General features: G+C 39.5%; 1 protein-coding gene across 3 annotated transcripts in view; it reads left to right on the forward strand.

The window, feature by feature from the left end:
* Positions 1 to 19,463, forward strand: part of LOC132816420 (NADP-dependent malic enzyme-like) — a 185,234-nt gene that overhangs the window by 155,092 nt on the left and 10,679 nt on the right. For all 3 annotated transcript variants that reach the window (XM_060825970.1, XM_060825969.1, XM_060825972.1), the window contains exons 9-13: positions 602 to 699; positions 1,340 to 1,453; positions 6,372 to 6,477; positions 11,487 to 11,629; positions 13,875 to 14,048. In XM_060825970.1, coding sequence (XP_060681953.1) covers positions 602 to 699; positions 1,340 to 1,453; positions 6,372 to 6,477; positions 11,487 to 11,629; positions 13,875 to 14,048 — 635 coding nt within the window. The remainder of the gene's footprint in view (positions 1 to 601; positions 700 to 1,339; positions 1,454 to 6,371; positions 6,478 to 11,486; positions 11,630 to 13,874; positions 14,049 to 19,463) is intronic.

Raw genomic sequence — 19,463 nt, forward strand, 5'->3', positions numbered from 1 at the left:
CAACACTGACCCCTGCGGCACACTGCTCACCACTGATCTCCAACCAGAGAAGCACCATTTACTTACTCAAACTGCCATATTAAATAAAGTAGAATTTATCTGATATTGATAGAAGAAACATTAAGTTTTATAAGGGAACCCAAATATACATGTTACAATTTATATTTGATTCTTAATGAAAGATTTTTAATTGCAGTTTACAATCAGTCTCAATATATGCACCCATACTGCACAAGTTCTTCATATGCTATTTTCACATATTTATCATCCGATTTAAAACCAGTAACCTTTATAAAATAGCAAGCAAGAATTATTATCAAAACATGCCAATTCATGATACTACAGAGAAGTAAGTATGACTGGCAAATAAGGTAAGAACCTTGGCATGGTTATAATGGTCACTCTGGGCAATTGTAGTCATGACCATCTTTCTAGGGTCATCTATGATGCTCATAGATCTTCCTTAACTGATAACTGATTAAAACTGAATTAGTATTCAAAGAATATTTGTTTATTTATTGCAAGCTATATAGGATCTGAAGTTTTCTTTTACTAATCTGTTTCAGAGTTGATCTCTAATGGTATCCCATTTTGGTCATAGGAACAGCATCTGTGGCTGTTGCTGGTATACTTGCTGCATTGCGAATCACCAAGGACAAACTTAATGATCATAAGTTTGTCTTTCAAGGAGCTGGGGAGGTAACATTGCTTCTCTGTCTTTTTTCACTGTTGCATATTTCATGCCAATGAAATGTGAAACCCTTATGTCCCTCTTTCAGAATCTGTCAATGAAAGTAATATCTGGTTTTAACATCTATTCCGAAGTATTTTTAATTGGTTAAATATTAAATATATTTCAAATATTTTTGAAATTTTCTATTGACATTCTGACTTGGACTCAGAATCTCACCCGTTTACCTGATGGGTAATGTACACTCAGTATTGTAAAAATAGGTATAATGAATTTTGTCATAGTTCTGTGTCACTCTTGGAATTTATTCACATGAGCTTAATTGGAACTTGATCCTGTACCAGACATAGCTTAGTTTGCAAATTTGTTTTTAGAAATAATTATGGTTGATTTTGATATTCAAATTAATTTTAACATCTTGCAAACCGTTTTGCTGACACACAAAGTTCTGTTGTCTGTGCCGAAGCATTTGACTGTGTGCAGCAATGTAATATTCGTGCAAGTTGTTAGTTTTAGTTAGTGATCTCTTTTTGTGAAGTAGTCCCACTTTTGGGCTGTCCTTTGAGTGTGTTGTTTTTAACTTTAAAATAGTTCTACTAATTTGGTAACTCTTAACTATATAGCTATGTCTTTATTAATGTATCACAGGCTGCCATGGGAATTGCACATCTCCTCATGATAGCTATGGAGAAAGCTGGAATATCGAAAGAAGAAGCTGTAAAAAAGATTTGGATGGTGGACTCCAAGGGCCTTATTACAAAGGTAGATGATTTTATATTATTGAAACCTTAGTGGTCTATTTCTATGAAGTGGAAGTATTTTTTGCATTTAAGGGTGAGCAAATTCACACAGTAAGAATAGCAACATATTTGAACAATCAAAATTGCATCTCCTTCCACAACTAGATGGTTTGACCAATCAGAGTGAGCAACATGTAGTCCTCAAAAACTAAGTTTGTTGAGTTTTGGGTGAAAACGTGAAATTATTTTGTCAGTAAATGTAAGATATCTAAGTGTTTTCAGAAACTTACCAGTTGCCTGTGGCATTGCCAAACAATGTATTGGAGAATATCACCTCATCCTATCTATCTCTCATCTTCTGTTTCTGAATCCTCTCTTTCTCTTATCAGTTACTACTCTTTTAACTCTTCTTTCTTCGTTTTCTTTCCTTTTCAGGTGGAAAGTACTGTTTGGTATGTTCCCATGTAGTGGTTGGAATGATGTGGGGTGGCAAGGAACAGAATCGCTAATTACTACAGACTATTTAGGTTGGGGTTTCAGAACATTGGAACATTTAGCAAATTGGTTCCCCACCCCCCTCACTCCTGCTGTCCCATTTATTTCCATTACATCCACAAGACTGCTACACTTTTCTGCTTTTCATGCCCTCCCCTATAATTCCTTCTGACCTATCACTACCTCAATGCTATAATCGTCTTTTTACTCTTACTGCACTTACACATGTGCTCCCACACAGGGTGACTACAGAAAGGTCAGAGATCCTCACTGTTAACCTGTGGCTTATCTTCAAAGCAGTTTATTCCTTCCCATATTCAACTTGCATTTCATTAAAATAAATCAAACCGTAATTAAAGAAATAAATTCTATGTCGCTTTGCTCTCTAATTATGTTTTTCCTCTCTAATCTCACTCCTCAAATGCTGCTCCATTGTTCCACTCAATGACACTCTGCTTGCTTATTTTCATTTTTACTAGCCCAGATGTGGCCTGACCACCCCCTGCAACATCGTCTTTTTCCCAGCTCATATGCTAGGTATCTAGCCTTTACTGTCTCTTCTCTTTATTCGTATTGTTTTCCTTAAGAAATACATCTGTAGGCATATAGTTGCCTTAAACATGTATCTTGATGGCACCCTGCTCCACCACACCACCCTCCTTGAACTTTCCAATGCATTTGTGTTGTTGAATTGCAACTTAACATCCAATCTTGGATGTGGCATGACTTCCTATTAATTGTTGGAAAAACCAAACTATTACCACAATCTAAACCATATTGTTTGCATTTGCAGTCTAGATATTCTGTTTAGCCCTGAGCTGAATTTCCAGCCCTATATACTCTGGTTTACAAAGATCACCAGCCACACAAGTAAGCAGTTTGGGAACATTCAGAAATACACATTGTATTCAGAGTCAACGTGTTTTCACAAGGAGAAATCATGCTTGAGGAATTTATTAGAATTCTTTGAGGTGATAGCAAGTAGGATAGATAAAGAGGAATTGCTGAATGTAATGCATTTGGATTTCCAAAAAGTGTTTCTTGAAATACTACACATTAGTCTACCTAAACAGACGAATGTCCATAGTGTTGGGGGTATTATATATGCGTGGATAGAGAATTAGCTTCGCAAATAGAAGACAGGGATTTGGTATAAGGAACATTTTCAGGATAGAAACCTGTAACTAGTAGAGTGCTACAAGGATCAATGCTGGAGGCCACAATTATTTACAAAATATATTGACAAAAGTGATTATACAATAGCTAAGTTTACAGAGAACACAAAATTAAATGGTAAGGCAAGTGGTGAGGATTATGCAGAGAATCTGCAGTGGGCTAAAGAGGAGTTTATTGAGTGAGCAAAAACTTGGCAGATGGAAAATAATGTGAGGCTTTGCACTTTTGCAGGAAGAATAGAGGAGTTGCATATCATTTAAATGAAGAATTGCAAAAAATTGCGGCACAAAAGGATTGGAGGCCTATGCTTAAATCACAAAGAAAATGAACATGTAAGTTGAGCAGGTGATTGGGAAGGCAGGTGAAATGTTCACCTTTACTTTAGAGAATGGAGTAAAACAAAAAGGGAAGTATTGTGAAAACTATACAAGATACTAGTTATACCACAACTAGAATATATCTAAGGGAAGATACTCTGGCATTGGAAGCAGTCCAGGGAAGGTTCACAAAGTTGATTCTAGATATGGAGGTAATGTTTCATGGGGAGAGGTTAAGTAGGTTGGATCTTTACTCATTAGCATTTAGAAGAAGGTGAGACAACCTTGTTGAAACTATGGCACTTAATAGGGTAGGTATGGAGAGGTTATTTTCCCTTTGGGAAACTCAGAACAAGGGGTTGTCATTTGGTAAGGTTGGTAAGAACTTCGTCTCCGAGTACAGTGAATCTGTGGAACCTTTCCTCAGAGAGCTATAGGTACTTGATCATTAACTATATTCAAAGCGAGATTTTTACTCAGTAAGAGGATTGAAGATTATGGGAAAAAGACAAGAAAGTGGAGTAGAAGGCTATCAGGTCAGCCATGATCTCATTGAATAGTGGAGCACACTTAATAGGTCAAATCGTGCACTTGTCTTATGTCTTATAGTTTTAAATTGCTGCCAGCACTGGGGGGGGGGTGCATATACACTTCACATGAACTGCAGCAGTTCAAGAAAATAATTCATCCATCAACTCAAAGACAATTCGCAATGGCCAATAGATGCTGACCTTTTCAGCAATGTCCACATCATGAAGAGAAATGTTTTAATAATTTAATTCCTGTCTTGATGCCGTGAATTCTTACATCTTTACCTCTGCTCATCTGCTGCTGAAACTATTCTCGATAATTTGTCTCTTCCATTGTCTCTTGACCATTTCAAGCTCCAACATTTGAAGTCATCCATAACTCAGCAGGCCATGTCTCAACTGGCAGCAAATCCTGTTCCCTTATCTCCCACCCCTCTGCTTACTGATATACATTCGCTTTCAGTCAAGTAATATCTTGACTTTAAGATGCCCATTATTATTTTTAGTTCCCTTGGTGGCCTTATCTCGACATTATTTTTGTAATCTCCTCCAGTTCCACAACCCTCTGAAATATTGGCATTCCTTTAACTCTAGTCTCTTTCCAGTTATAATTGCTTTACCTCTTATGGCTTCAATTGCCTGAGTGCCATGTCGTGAAATATCCTCCCTTTGCCTCCACCACAATTTCATCCTTTAAGATACTTGTTAAAACTTGTTTTGACTAATGTTTTAGTTGTCTGACTTTATATTTCTTGGTGTTGTGTTTATCTTATGCTTGTTAAGCACCTTGGAACATTTCATTGCACTAAAATTGCTTTATAAATATAACTGGTGTTGTTGCCTTCTACTTGGCTTTCCTTCATCCACAAGTTACACTTGCCTGTCACATCAACTTTCACTTGACCTTCATTGGCTTAAAGTTCCACAGATTCACTGTACTCTGAGACGAAGTTCTTACTAACCTTACCAAATGACAACCCCTTGTTCTGAGTTTCCCAAAGGGAAAATAACCTCTCCATACCTACCCCGTTAAGTGCCATAGTTTCAACAAGGTTGTCTCATCTTTTTCTAAATGCTAATGAGTAAAGACCCAACCTACTTAACCTCCCCCCATGAAACATTACCTCCATACCTAGAATTTGTGAACCTTCCCTGGACTGCTTCCAATGCCAGAGTATCTTCCCTTAGATATATTCTAGTTGTGGTATAACTAGTATCTTGTATAGTTTTCACAATACTTCCCTTTTTGTTTTACTCCATTCCCTGAAGTAAAGGTGAACATTCCACCTGCCTCCCCAATCACCTGCTCAACTTACATGTTCATTTTCTTTGTGATTTAAGCACAGGCCTCCAGTCCTTTTGTGCTGCAACTTGTTGCAATTCTTCATTTAAATGATACGCAACTCCTCTATTCTTCCTGCAAAAGTGCAAAGCCTCACATTATTTTCCATCTGCCAAGTTTTTGCTCACTCAATAAACTCCTCTTTAGCCCACTGCAGATTCTCTGCATAATCCTTACCACTTGCCTTACCATTTAATTTTGTGTTCTCTGTAAACTTAGCTATTGTATATTCACTTTTGTCAATACATATAAGGTTCTCATTCTTATTTATAAATCTGTATGACATTTGCCATTTTCTGTCTCCAGATCTCAACAACCTTAATACCCAACTACATTCGCCCACCCCATCCTAAAACCACACCAAACCCATTAGTCTTTTGACTTCAACCCCCTTGTGCGTCCATTTCCCTTACCCTGTCATTGACAACAAGATTTCATGTTGTCAAAGAATCGTATTTCCAGAATTTCCTTTTCAATCCTCTTCAATCTCTATCCATTTGAGAACCAACCTTTAAATGACTAGCTAAAGAAGTAAATTTGCCATTCGCTATTCTCCCTTCACACCCAGCAACCCTTTCCCATGACCCTCTTCCTCCCCACAGCCTGTCAAGGAATTATTTCCTTATTCTTTGCCCCTCACACCATTGTAAAATAATTTGAAACAGTTTTCAAGGTATGCAAGTGCTGTTTGTTAGAAATGGCAACACCATGCTCTACGTAAAAGCAAATATGTCGAACCAAATATTGTTTATTCAAATCTAATCTTGTAGCGCTGCTCTTGATTTGATAGTTTGAATTTAGTCTAATTTTTAAAAATTCTTGTGAAAGAAACAATGATGTGAAATTTGATCTGCTGCCTGCCTCATTGTCAATACCCTTCCATCGAGGTACAATGATGTTGATGGAAATGCAGCAAAGCAAATCCGTTTGGGAATGCATGGTTTCATAGGGTTTTCTGTTGCTGATGGCTAGAGAGACCAATCCATGAGGTGCAGATTTTGTCACGTATGAAGTGGCAGTGCAACATGTATAAAATCATTACTATTTTTATTGTGTGTTCTCCATTCTTATTTTGTGCAGGGAAGAACTCATCTGACCCATGAAAAGCAGGTATTTGCTCAGGATCATGAGCCAATAAGAAGCCTGGAAGAAGTTGTTCGGAAAATAAAACCAACAGCTTTAATTGGTACGTTAAAGAATGAATTTTACACTCTTCACACTGAACTTTAATGTAAGGTTGTGACACTGAGCTGCCATGGATAAGGAATAAGTGTTAATATGTCTGAAATTGTAGCATTAAAGACTCCACTTTTGTTTTGTTTAAAATAAAATGACTTGCTAAATCCTGAAATTTAATTTAATTGGAGTTTTATTTTTGCACCTAGACTCAAAACACCAGAAAATAAAGTTTCTTACTTCTTGCAGTTCAGGGTAATGCTGCTAATGATCTCAAATTGAAAATGTTCGATGTATTTCCTGGTACTTGAGTCCACAACTCAAAATCAACCTTCAGGCTCTAACCAGTCCTGTACCCTGTAGTCTTGTTCTCTGCCATTCTTCTCCAGTCAGTTCGCATTTGTAATAACTTGATGTTTTATCAAATAAATCAGTCAAATAAACAAATAACTTGATGTTCGGTCAAATAAATGATGCAATATCATTATTGTGGTTACTGTCTTTGTGGAAAATGTGACTCACTTGATAAAGGACACATGACCTGGTCTGGGGCATTCCTATGTCACGAGAAAAGTGGAAGTCAGCTGATTCTGCTCTTGAACAGTAATTGCTGAACAATTACCACAATTAGCAGCCAATTTAAGATAATTATTTACAGTTGTTAGATGTGACATGTATTTGCACACAGCGATCTGTTCTTTGCAAATAAAACAAATATGTTGAGGATTGCTTTTTTTTTCTTACTCAGAAGCCTATGTTCCCTGTTGTTTTCCCCATGACATGCAACCTGCACCTTTTTCTCCTGCAATGTAACTTGTTGAAATCTGGCACCCTTATGCTAGTTCTAATGAGTACAAGATGGAAATTGTTTCAGTATTCAACAGTGTTCAAGTTATTTTGCAATATAAAATGTCATTAGATGTACTGTATTCTGTAAGTTTTTGTTATTTTTAAGAGATCTGATTTCAGATGCCCAAATCAGAGAAACTTGTAGAGTCCAATTATTATAAGATTACCGTACAGATTTGCATCAAGGTACGGGGTTAAAGGATGCAGCTGCTTATATTTTCAATATCACATTGGCATTGTCCAGCGACATACTAAAAACTTGGTAATGAAGTATTTAGTTGAAAAAAAATGATGATGAGGGTTGGTAAGGACAGTGTTCTCTTATTTTTGATATGCTTCTATAGCTCTCACTGTTGATTACATTTGGCTGTGCTACACAGTATCCATATATTTACTACAAATGAACAGATTGTAACAGCAGCGTGCAGTTGTGCCTGTTCTTTCCACTATTATAAAAAGCATTGCTGGCACATATGGTGCAGAGGTACCTCTGAGCCAGGAGACCTGGGCTCAAGTCCCACCTGCTCTAGAGGTGTGTAATTACTTCTCTGAACAGTTTGAGTAGAACACATCTAAAACAGGGATTAAGAATTCTTTACATTGTTCTAATAATTGCCCATAAATAAAACAGAATATAAAGCACCAAAAAGGTACAGTTTCATTATTGGGGTGGTACAGTGGCTCAGTGGTTACCACTGCTGCCTTACAGCGTCAGGGACTGCTTTGATTCCAGCTTTGAGCTGTGTGGAGTTTGTATATTGTCCCCATGTCTGCATGGCTTTCTACTAGGTGCTCCGGTTTCATCCCACTGTCCAAAATTGTGCCAGTTAGGTGGATTAGGCATGCTAAATTGCCAATAGTGTTCAGGTGATTTTTAAATGCTGTAATTGTACCAGCCTCTACCACTTCCTCTGGCTATTCATTTTATAGATGCACCACCCGCTGTGTGAAAACGTTGCCCCTTAGGTCGTTTTTAAATCTTTACCTCCTCATTCTAAACCAATGCAGTCTTGTTCTGGATCTTTCTGGACACTCCCCAGGGAAAAGACCTTGTCTAGCTACCCTATCCATGTCCCTAGCCTTTTCAGCCTCTCCCTATAACTCAAACCTGCCAACCCTGGCAACATCCTTGTAAATCTTTTCTGAACCCTTTCAAGTTTAATAGGATCCTTTCTATAGGAGGCAGACCAGAATTGCACACAAGTAAAAGCTGTCATCTTTTTGTTTTGGCCAAATACGTTTTTTTTTCAGTCACCTTTGTTTTAATTTTAAGGAAATATAGCCCAGGTAGTAAAAGCCCACCCGATCTTGGCATGCCATGCAGATTTTTTTTAACTCCGCCTTCCACTGTATTAGTTTCTGCACTTTCCTAGTCATTTCTGTTCTCCCATTGTATGCTCTTAGTCACAGCTGGAGGAAATCAAGTTTTCTATATTATTAGCACGTTTCCTTTGTTCAAACATTTTACAACATTGGCAACAACCTTCCTATGTTTTCTGTCATTTTTTCCCTTCCTGCAATATTAGACTTGCTTAGCCAGACTGTTACTTATGGCTCTTGAAAAAGTGCACAAAAGAAATTTTGAAATTAGACCTTAACTAATGTTACCAGATTCAAATTTCCATGTTTCTATAGAGAAATTGAAAGCTGGTAGTGAAGAAACATGGAGAATGTATTCGCGTAATTTTGTTACTCAACAGGAACAATTTCTGGGTCATCCGAGGACTGCTAAAGGAAGGGAAGCTAGTTTAGAAACTGACACAAAAATACTTGTATTTATAATGTGCTGTAAAGGGATAAAACATTCCCAAGGTGGTATACAGATTGTTCTAAACAAAATTAGATACCAAGCGACTTAAGGAGATATTACACTACATGGCCAAAAGCGTAGTTTGAGTAGTAGCTTTTAAGGAGCCTCTCAAGAAGAAGAATGAGAACTCAAGAAAATTCCCAACCTTCAGGCTTAGGCAGTGATGATGCAGCTTCTAGTAATGATCCTCAAAAGACGAGAATTAGTTGAGCCCAGATATCTTGAAAGGCTGTGGAGTTGGAGGAGTATACAGAGACAAAAACAAAAAATTGCTGGAAACATTCAGCAGGTCTGGCAGCATTGGTGGAGAGAAAACAGAGTTAACATTACGGCTCAATGACCCTCCTTCAGAACTTTCTGTACAGATGCTACCAGACCTGCTGAGCTTTTCAAGTTTTTTTTTTGTTTTTGTTCCTGATTCCGAACATTTGCAGTTCTCCGTTTCTTTTTGTTTGGCGTATTGGGAGGATTTGAAAACTAAGATGAAAATTTTAAAATATATAATTCCTTGGCTGAGAGTCAATGCAGGTCAGTGAGCAAAAGAACGGTAATTGATTGGAACTTCATAGAGTCATAAAGTCATACAATAAGAAGAGGCTCATTGGCCCATTGTATCTACACTGCAAAAAAAATACTACTCCTACACAAGTCCCACTTTCCCACACTGAGCCCATAGCCTTGCATGACAATTTAAGTGCTCATCCAAATACTTTTAAAATGTTGTGCAATTTCCAGCCTGAACCACCATCCTAGCCAGTGCATTCATGACCCCACCACCATCTGGATGAAAACACTTTTGCTTGAATCCCCACGTGACCTCCTGCCTTTCACTTTAAATTATGATTTGGTGAAACGAAGGACTTGGCCAGCTCATAGTATCAACGTTGCAGAGAATAGAATGTGAGAGTGTGTAGTCAAGTCTCAGGATGATAATACATGAATGAGCATCAAATAACAGAGTCAAGGATGAAGTAGAGCAATAATACAAAAGTGAAAATACTTAGAATTAGGTAAGCTTCTCTCAAGGTTTCATAGCTTTAGTTTTACAACAAGTATTTCATGATCCCATTTTGTTGGTCTCCTTAAATATGGGAAGGAGCTGGAATTGGCAGAAATTCCACATTTTTATGTTTCTGCGCCCTCAGAGTTATTAAATTCTGAACTAATGGCATTGCCCCATGTGGCAGTTCATGAGTAGTTGAGGTAAAATTTACTTTAAAGTCCTGGAGTGTTTGCAGTCCTTCAGTGTTTGATCAGCCATGATCGTATTGAATGGCAGGACAGGCCTAATGGACTGCGTAACCTCCTTCTGTTCCTATTTTCCCACACTCAACTTCAAACCAACAGTACCGGTGAATTCCACTCTATTGTTGGTGGTATACAAAAGGAACATGCCCCACGAGTACACACCAGGTCAGGCAAATTATCCAAACTTCCAACACTGGGATTATTTTTCACGATTGTATGTTAGCTGCCTTACTCAGTGATAAGGAAGTCAGAATTACAGATGGAAGCTCCACCACCTTCCAGGGTTGAAAGAGCAGCCACTAGTTTATGTGGATGTAGTGATGCTTGCCGTCACTTGTCCCAGTTAAATGAGAGGCTGTGCAAACACTGGTGAGGCTTGTGTTGGATGCATGGCCCCACTATAACTGCAGTGCTTGTGACTCAAGGACATAATGGAGCCTTTGGAGATATGAGTTGCCTCCTGTCCAGGCCGCTTATGCTTACCAATGGTTTGTCATGTAGAATTTGATGGGTGAATAGGAAGAAGTTTCTTTATCTTGGCCAGTTCACACATCAAGCAGCCTGGCTTAGTTGTGTAGCCATTTTAAACCCTTTTGAAATTGACAAGAACTGTCATTTTAGGTTTCAACTCTTGGTCTTTTTCTTTATATGGTTCCTCTGCTGCAGTCATTGGCATCTCTTTACAACTGAAGGAAGACTAAAATAATTCTGAAATTACACTTGAACTGATTTTCAAGATTTGTAACTCATCTAGTCATACAGAAAAATGTCCCTTAATAGCCTCAAGAGATAGTTATTCATTAGATGCACAGTTAATGTTTGCAGCCATTGTATTAAAATGCTGCACTAGTCTTCAAACAGTTATTTCAAATTTCTTTTTGTGAAAAGAAGAAAGGTTTTAAACCCTTTCATTTTAATTGTTAGATGAAAGATGCCATTTTGCTCCCTTCTCTTTTTAGTTTCTGATCTTGGAAGAGTGCCAAATAGCATTGTTGTAATTATACAAACTGATATGAGACACACAAGATGTAAGTGTTCAAATCTTCAAATGCTTTAATGTCAAAACATTTTAAGTTAAATAGGCACATTATTCTTTCTTTGTATTTTCCCAGGAGTAGCAGCCATTGCGGGAGCATTTACAGAGAAAATATTAAAGGATATGGCTTCATTTAATAAACATCCAATTATTTTTGCTTTGAGTAATCCTACCAGCAAATCAGAGTGTACAGCAGAGGAGTGTTATCGTCTGACAGAAGTAAGAAATCTACAGTATATTAGCTATGTCTAGCCAAGTTCTCAACTTATTTAAAGACCAGTTTTATAGCAATAATGTAGGGTACATTGCAGAAATTATCCTGACCATTGGAAATTCTGGGCCAGAGTGGACTGGAGTTGCATATTGAGACCATGCAGAAATCCCGACACAACTGACTCTGAGGGAATTTGCCAGGAAATTGAAAATTCTGATGGACAATTTTTCTAAGTCTGGAACCCTCTAAAAAAATGCCTTAAAGTTGGAGAATTTGGAGAGTTTCAATTTACTTGAACTAAATGGCTTCCCAGGAAAAGCTGTTGTAACTCAGAGACACCTATGGAACGGAACCCCTCACTTATCGCTGATTCGCACTTCTCTAAAGACATCAGCCTCTTAGTATCCAACACACATTAAATCTCTTAATGCAACCTGATTTGACAACCCTGATCCAACTCTTTCACTGGCCCAGAATGTTATCATGAAACCTTTAAGTAACAAATGGATGTGTCTTGGCCTGCAAAGCTACTCCTACTTGCCAGTGATGGATGCATTAGAAATAAGTCAGACTCTGCATTCTGCCCTGATAAATCACTGACAATCAATCAAATCTGTTCATCGGTTATTGGAAAATCTGGGCCAAAAACTTTAAATGTTTGTGGATATCCACTCAAGTGAACTTCACTTCTCTAAATTCTTTGAGAATCCTTCAAACAATAACTCCAAATAGTCTGAATATCAAGTATTGATGTTGTCACTCTCTTATTCATAAATCTAATAAACAACTAATTTCTTGTACAATCTCAAATAAGATAATTTCATGAAATATGCTATTGATGTTTACAGAGAATATTGAAGTCCTACAATTAGAGCTGTAAGTGGGAAGCAATCCTTTTCCAGTTGGCAGCAAGTGCCGGGGCAGCATTTTGCCATGCGAGCCAATTGAGATGCTGACATGTCCTCAAATGTTCATGACCCAAGCAGAGAACCAACATTCACAACAGCATCTCTGCTAAGAGGCAACTTCAATGACAGGGGCTCTGGTGAAGTGAGGTGAATTTGGTTGGGAGAAGCTGGACCAGGCAGATATGCTTCCAGCAATCAGGATAAGAAGTGTGTGTATGCACTGCTACTGGAGGCTCTCCTTGAATCATGAAGCACCATTGATGAAGGACTCTCTTTCTTGGAACCCACTGGGAGATTGCAGAGGCTTATCTGGTAGTCTGTTGAAAGTCTGCTGGGCTCTCTCAACATGGGCTAAATGCTTATGGGAGCAGAATGTGGCCATTTTATTGGCCACTGAAGTTGTGCAATTCAGGCGGTCTTGATACCAGGTTTCTCTTCACTGGCAATATGCCAAGGCGCTAGGAATACTTTGGATTTCTGTCCAGCTTTCTCACATCTTATCCGAACCTCAGTGACCAGAGAAGTTTAGCCCACAGTTTCTGTTCTGATCTTACTCAATTCATTTATACCTACTGTATACAGTTCCAGTTGCCCTGCTGTAGGGAGGATGTTATTAAATTGGAGAGGAGAAAAAAAAACATTTCAAAGAAACTGATGGGACTGGAGGATTTGGGTTATAAAGAGAAGCTGGATAGGCTGGGACATTTTTCAATGGAGTATAGGAGGTTGAAAAGTAACCTTATAAAGGTTTATAAAGTCTTGAGGGGCATAAATCAGGTGAATAGCATAGGTCTTTTCCGCAGAGCGCTGGAGTTCAAAGCTAGGGGCATATTTTTAAGGTGAGAGGAGAAAGATTTAAAACGGACCTGAGGGGCAACTTTTTCACACACAATATGGTTTGTATGTGGAATGAAATGCCAGAGGTGATAGATACAGGTACAGTTATAACATTTAAAATACATTTGAACAGGCACATGAATAGGAAAGGCTTAGAGGTATATGGGCCAAATGCAGGCAGGTGGGGCTAGTTTAGATTGGAAAACTTGGTCGGCATGGACATGATGGACCAAAGGGTCTGTTTCCATGTTGTATGACTCCATGTCAATAGTAAGGTTATAATGAATAATTGAATCAGGATATAAGAATGTTTAATTTTCTATTCAGAGAGATTACCTATTGCTGATGCTTAACAGTCTACATTGTTACAAATATTTTATTAATAATGTATCTGTTGTATTGTTTTACATGCACATTATAATGTCGCGAAAATGTGTAAGAAGAATATTGTGAATTTCTTTCTCTTTAGTAATTCATATATTCATTGAGATTTGATTATCTGCAGGGCCGTGGAATATTTGCCAGTGGCAGTCCATTTGATCCTGTAACCCTGGCTGATGGTCGTACCTTTTACCCAGGTCAGGGTAACAATGCCTACGTTTTTCCCGGTGTTGCACTAGGAGTTATCGCATGTGGAGCAAGGCACATGGACGATGACATATTCCTAATTTCCGCTGAGGTTTGCATCAGTACACTCACAGTTTGTTGAATTGTTGCAAAATGTTAAATTAGTTTTTATTTCTTTTAATTTGTTGGCTGAGTAACTAATATACATTTTTGTAAGTATGACTATAAAAGTCTCAGAGGGCCATAGGATACGGCTGCGCTTTCATTAGAGAGACAACTGGTGATGAGTTTAACCTGAGGGTCACACTGTTCAGTAAGGAGCCAGGTTGGGAAGGCAGGACCTTCATCATATCCTCATGCAATTATATTCTCTTCTCCCTATATACAAGTATTTGGCTATCATACCTTTTAATTAAAACATTATGGCAAGAAAAAACATAAGTTGCATTAGTGTAGTCCCTTCAGATGGGTCAAACATTTTCCTGTACAAGTAGTTCTTCTATAAAGCTATTGTTGCTTAGTTGTGCAACCCCACATTATAGAAAAATCGAGCTTTAGAAACAGTGCTTAAAGTGTTGGTGATGTAATCGCGTTACAGCCAACACAAGTTTTAAAAGCTCGTGCTTTAGAAACAGTGTCACCAATTCATCACTTGCATAACAACGAATTCATGTTGACAAAACCCATGTTACAGCTGAACAACCAGTACCTTATACTTCTGACTTGCTGAACCTCATTAGCTGTCGGGAAGATGAATACTACAGTCTCAATTTCTTTCAGGTATTTTTCCTACTGGAACACAAGTGTAGTGATTAAGTAGTTTCTAATTTTCATTATTGCACAATCCACTTCATTTAAAAAGAAGTAGATTGGTACTTCTTTGTGTAGAAAACAAAACTATGTCATTCACAAGTTAGTATGTAGGATGACCGATCCATGCTTCAACCCCACGCATAGTGCATGTATATATGTTATATAATTGTATTATTATACATATTACTTTGAAGCACACAAGCTGCTGAAAGAATGAAGATGATGTTTGCATTCCTGACACCAGATTACAAGTACAAAATGTTCGTTGACAGGCATAAGCTATGTCCTTTAGCATTCTTGGGAGTTGGACCATTGTAAATATGATAATAACTGCAACTGTGTAACAGATTTTTGAGATTTGTAGCTCAGGTTGTGAATCAGGTTGTAAGTTTGCTCGTTGAGCTGGTGGGTTTGCTTCATCATCAAAGTCACCATAAATGCTAGAGGAAACAACATAGAAGTGCTTCACAGGACGTTCCCAAGCACTGAGGATGTCCCCTAGAAACGTCTGCAACACAAATTCCCAGCTCGGCAAACAGAACCACAACAACGAGCACCCAAGCTACAAATCTCACAAACTTTGGTTACCAGTGAGTCTCCAATAAAATGTTGGTGTTCTGTCCCACTTGCTATTTATGTGTCTTGGTTTGTTGCAGTAGATAATATCATTTCTGGTTCTGTTTCTGAGAGATTGGTTCTGTTTCTGAGAGATTGATAAATGGGGTCTAAATCTATATATTTGTTAATGGAGTTCTGATTTGAATGCCAGGCCTTTAGGAATGCCCATGCATGTCTTTGTTGTCATGTCCCAGAATAGTTGTATTGTCCCAGTTGAACTGTGTATGGATACTATGATAGTTAGTCATGTCTTTTGGTGCTTATGTATCATGGTGGCTAGTTTCCTGTCCATCTATCCAATGTAATGTTTGTTCCATTCCTTGCAGGGTATTTTGTATATGACGTTTGTTCTGCTGGATGTGGGTATGGGATCCTTTAAATTCATCAGGAGCTGTTTCAGTGTGGTGGTAGGTTTGTGAGCCGCCATGATGTCTAGGGGCCAGTGTAGTCTGGTCGTTATCTCTGAAATGTTTTTGTATGGTAGGGTGGCTAGAATCTCTAGGCATGTTGTGTCTTCCTGTACATTCTGTTGTACAGAAATCTGTGGACTGCGCTTATTGGGTAACTGTTGTTCTTGAATACGTTATATAGGTGTTTCTTTTTCCCTTGGCTTCTCAGTTCCTGGGTCCTACAGTATATTGTGATCCGTTTAAATAATGTCCTGATGTAGCTCCGTTTGAGAGCGTTGGAATGGTTGCTGCTGTAGTTGAGTATCTGGTCAGTGTGTGTAGCTTTCCTGTCAACCCTAATCTGCAGCTCTCCAATGGCTTTCTGTTTTACTATGACATCTAGGAAGGGGAGTCAGTTATTGTTCCCTTCCTCTTCGGTGAATTTCATACCAGTAAAGATGTTGTTTCTGTGCTTGTGGGTTTCTTCTAGTTTCATGGTGACAGAAGTATCATCCTCATAGTGGACCCAAAGTTTGAGCTGGTTCATGGAAAGGGCTGTTCGTTCGAACCTCTGCATAACTTCTTCTGCTATCAGTCCTGATATTGGTGATCCCATAGGCGTTCTGTTGATTTGTTTGTAGATCTTATCGTTAAAGGTGAAGTGGGTTCCAAGGCACGGGCCTAGTAGTTTGAGGATGTTTTCCTTGCTGATGATTTGGTGCTGTCAGGTGTTTATGTCCTTGGTTTGTCTAGTAGTGAGGCCAGTCTCTCTTTGGCCAGGGTGATGTTTATTGATGTGAATAGGGCCTTCACGCGAAGGAAACCATGACCTCATCATCCTCTACCTTGGTGTCTTTGATGTTGAGGAATTCCTGGGCATATAACCAGAAGATCCAACACACCCTGTTTCTCTGGATTACCAAAGGTACCTAAACAAAGGGCCCCTCAAGTCTCACTTTCCAGCTCACTGACATACAGGCTAGCAATGGAACTGCAACATAAACTGAAACGTCTGGTAGAAGACTCAACCCACTCCATCCACTCGACCTAGGAGTTCCTGAACACCATGAAAGACACCAAGGTAGAAGACAATAAGTTCATGGTTTCCTCTGACATGACTGCCCCAATCACATCAATAAACATCACCCTGGCCAAAGAAACACTGGCCTCACTACTAGACTAACGAAAGACACAAACACTAGATAGCACCAAATCCATCAGCAAGGAAAACATCTTCAAACTACTAGGGTGTGCCTTGCAACCCACTTCACCCTGAACAACAAGATCCACAAACAAATTAACAGGACACCTATGGGATCACCAATGTCAGAAACTACAGTGGAAACTTGGTTATCCGAACGTGATGGGTGGGCACTATTTCGTTCGGAAATCGATTATTCGGAAAATCGATTAAATGCCTTTCCTCTGGGGCTTGGATTTTTAAAGTCTGCTCCCTATTCAGGAAACTGCAGCAGCGCACAGCACGCAAAACCATGCACCCAACATGGCCCCACCATCCATCCCTGCCTCCCAACCCAGTTCAACATCACCCCCAGCACAAAGCCTGTGAGCACCCCTCATCTGGTCCAACACCACCCCCCCGTCCCTCAGCACAAAGCACATGAGCCCCCACACCCAACACCGGACCCCCCATCCATCCTTTCCCCCGCCCAACCCGGTCCAACCCCGCCCTCTGCCCCCCCCCCAGCACAAAGTGCGCGAGCCCTCACCTCCAACACAACCCTCCACACCTGTCCACCCCTGCCCCCTCTCCGGGGCATCTGGACTGTACACCAACAACAAGACTCCTGCTGCTGTCTTTGTGGGGTAAGTCTCCAAATGATGCGTATACACACACACACACACACACACACACACACACACACCGTTTTACTGCAAATTTTTGACAGATTCCATGTTTGCCCTGTACAGGACAATGTTGGAGAGATTATTCCTGGGAAGCCGCAAGGAGGGGAGGGGTGGGGGAATAAGAGCAGTTAGGGTACACCCTCTGTAGAACTCCAGGGAAAGTGTGGGGGGAGAGAGAGAGGGCGAGAGGTCAGTCATTTGGCGACGGTGCCTGATCAATCACTGTAAACAAAAGACACAATCACTGCTGGAAACACATCTTTGATGTAATGTTTCTATCGGGACCACGAGATCTCCAACGGATAATCCGATTTTCGGATAATTGGTATTTGGATAATCAAGGTTCCCTGTATAGCAGAAGCAGTTATGCAGAGGTCAGAACGAACAGCCCTTCCCACAATCCAACCCAAATTTTGGGTCCACTATGTGGATGACACCTTTGACATCACGAAACGTAACACAGTAGAAGAAACCCACAAAAGCATTATGCAACACACTTACTGGTTAAAAAAAATTCACCAAAGAGGAAAAGAACAATAACTGACTCCCATTGCTAACATCGCAATTTACCAAATATTGTGATGTAGACCAGCATTTACAGGAAGGTCACGCACACTGACCAGATACTTAGCTACAGAAGCAACCATCCCAACACCCATAAACGGAGCTGCATCGGATCATTATTTAAACAGGCCACAATTCCATGCAGGACCCACGAATTGCGAGGGAAAAAAGTATCTGTACAACGTATTGAAGAACAACGCTTACCCGGTAAGCGCAGTCTGCCGATTCTTGCACAACAGACCTAAACAAGAAGACGCAACATGCCACATCAAAGACATTTAAGAGTTAACCACCAGACTGCTCCAGCCCATAGGCATCATGGTGACTCACAAACCTATCATCACACTGAAACAGCTTCTGATAAATTTAAAGGACCAAACCCACAGCCAGCTGAACGAATATCTTATGCAAAATACCCTGCAAGGACTGCAACAAACATCACATTGGACAGACAAGCAGGAAACTAGCCACCAGGATACATAAGCACCAACTAGCCACCAAAAGACATGACCAACTATCACTGGTATCCATGCACACAGAGGGATACCAGTTCGACTGAGACAATATATCCATCCTGGGACAGGCTAAACAAAGACACGCACAGGAATTCCTAGAGGCCTGGCATTCAAACTAGAACTCCATTCCAAAACATATTGATTTGGACCCCATTTACCAATCTCTCAGAAACCGAACCAGAAATTATATCATCCACTACAACACACTAAGACACACAAATAGTGAGCGGGACAGAACACCAACACTTTACCAGATGCTCACTGATGATGCTACCTGGTGTGGTGACGAAACATCTCAGAACAAACCCTCAAGCTCAGTGAGCCAACTTACAACCTGTGTAACAGAATTTCGTCCCGTCTGTATCCTGTTAAAAATTTGAAAAGCTTGAATTAAGGAGGCGATAGCTGAGTGGTATTATCACTATACAATTAATTTACTGACCCAGATCCTGCCATGACAGATGGTGGAATTTGTATTCAATAAAAATGTCTGGAGTTAAGAGTGTGATGAATACCACGAAACCATTATTGATTGATTTGGAAAAACCCCATCTGCATCACTAATGTTCTTCTCTGGTCTGTCTATATGTGATTCCAGACCAACAGCAATCTGGCTGGCTTTTAACTTCATACTTTAAGATGCAGATTCAGAACCTTTTTGCCATTTTCTTCATCTTTAGCCCCCATAGTCTCCTGCAAACACCAAGTATGGAATTGAGGATCTGCACCCAGCTATCTCTAAATACCACTGATAGCTGC

The sequence above is a fragment of the Hemiscyllium ocellatum genome, chromosome 6 (genome assembly GCF_020745735.1).
Source record: "Hemiscyllium ocellatum isolate sHemOce1 chromosome 6, sHemOce1.pat.X.cur, whole genome shotgun sequence".
NCBI lineage: Eukaryota > Metazoa > Chordata > Chondrichthyes > Orectolobiformes > Hemiscylliidae > Hemiscyllium > Hemiscyllium ocellatum.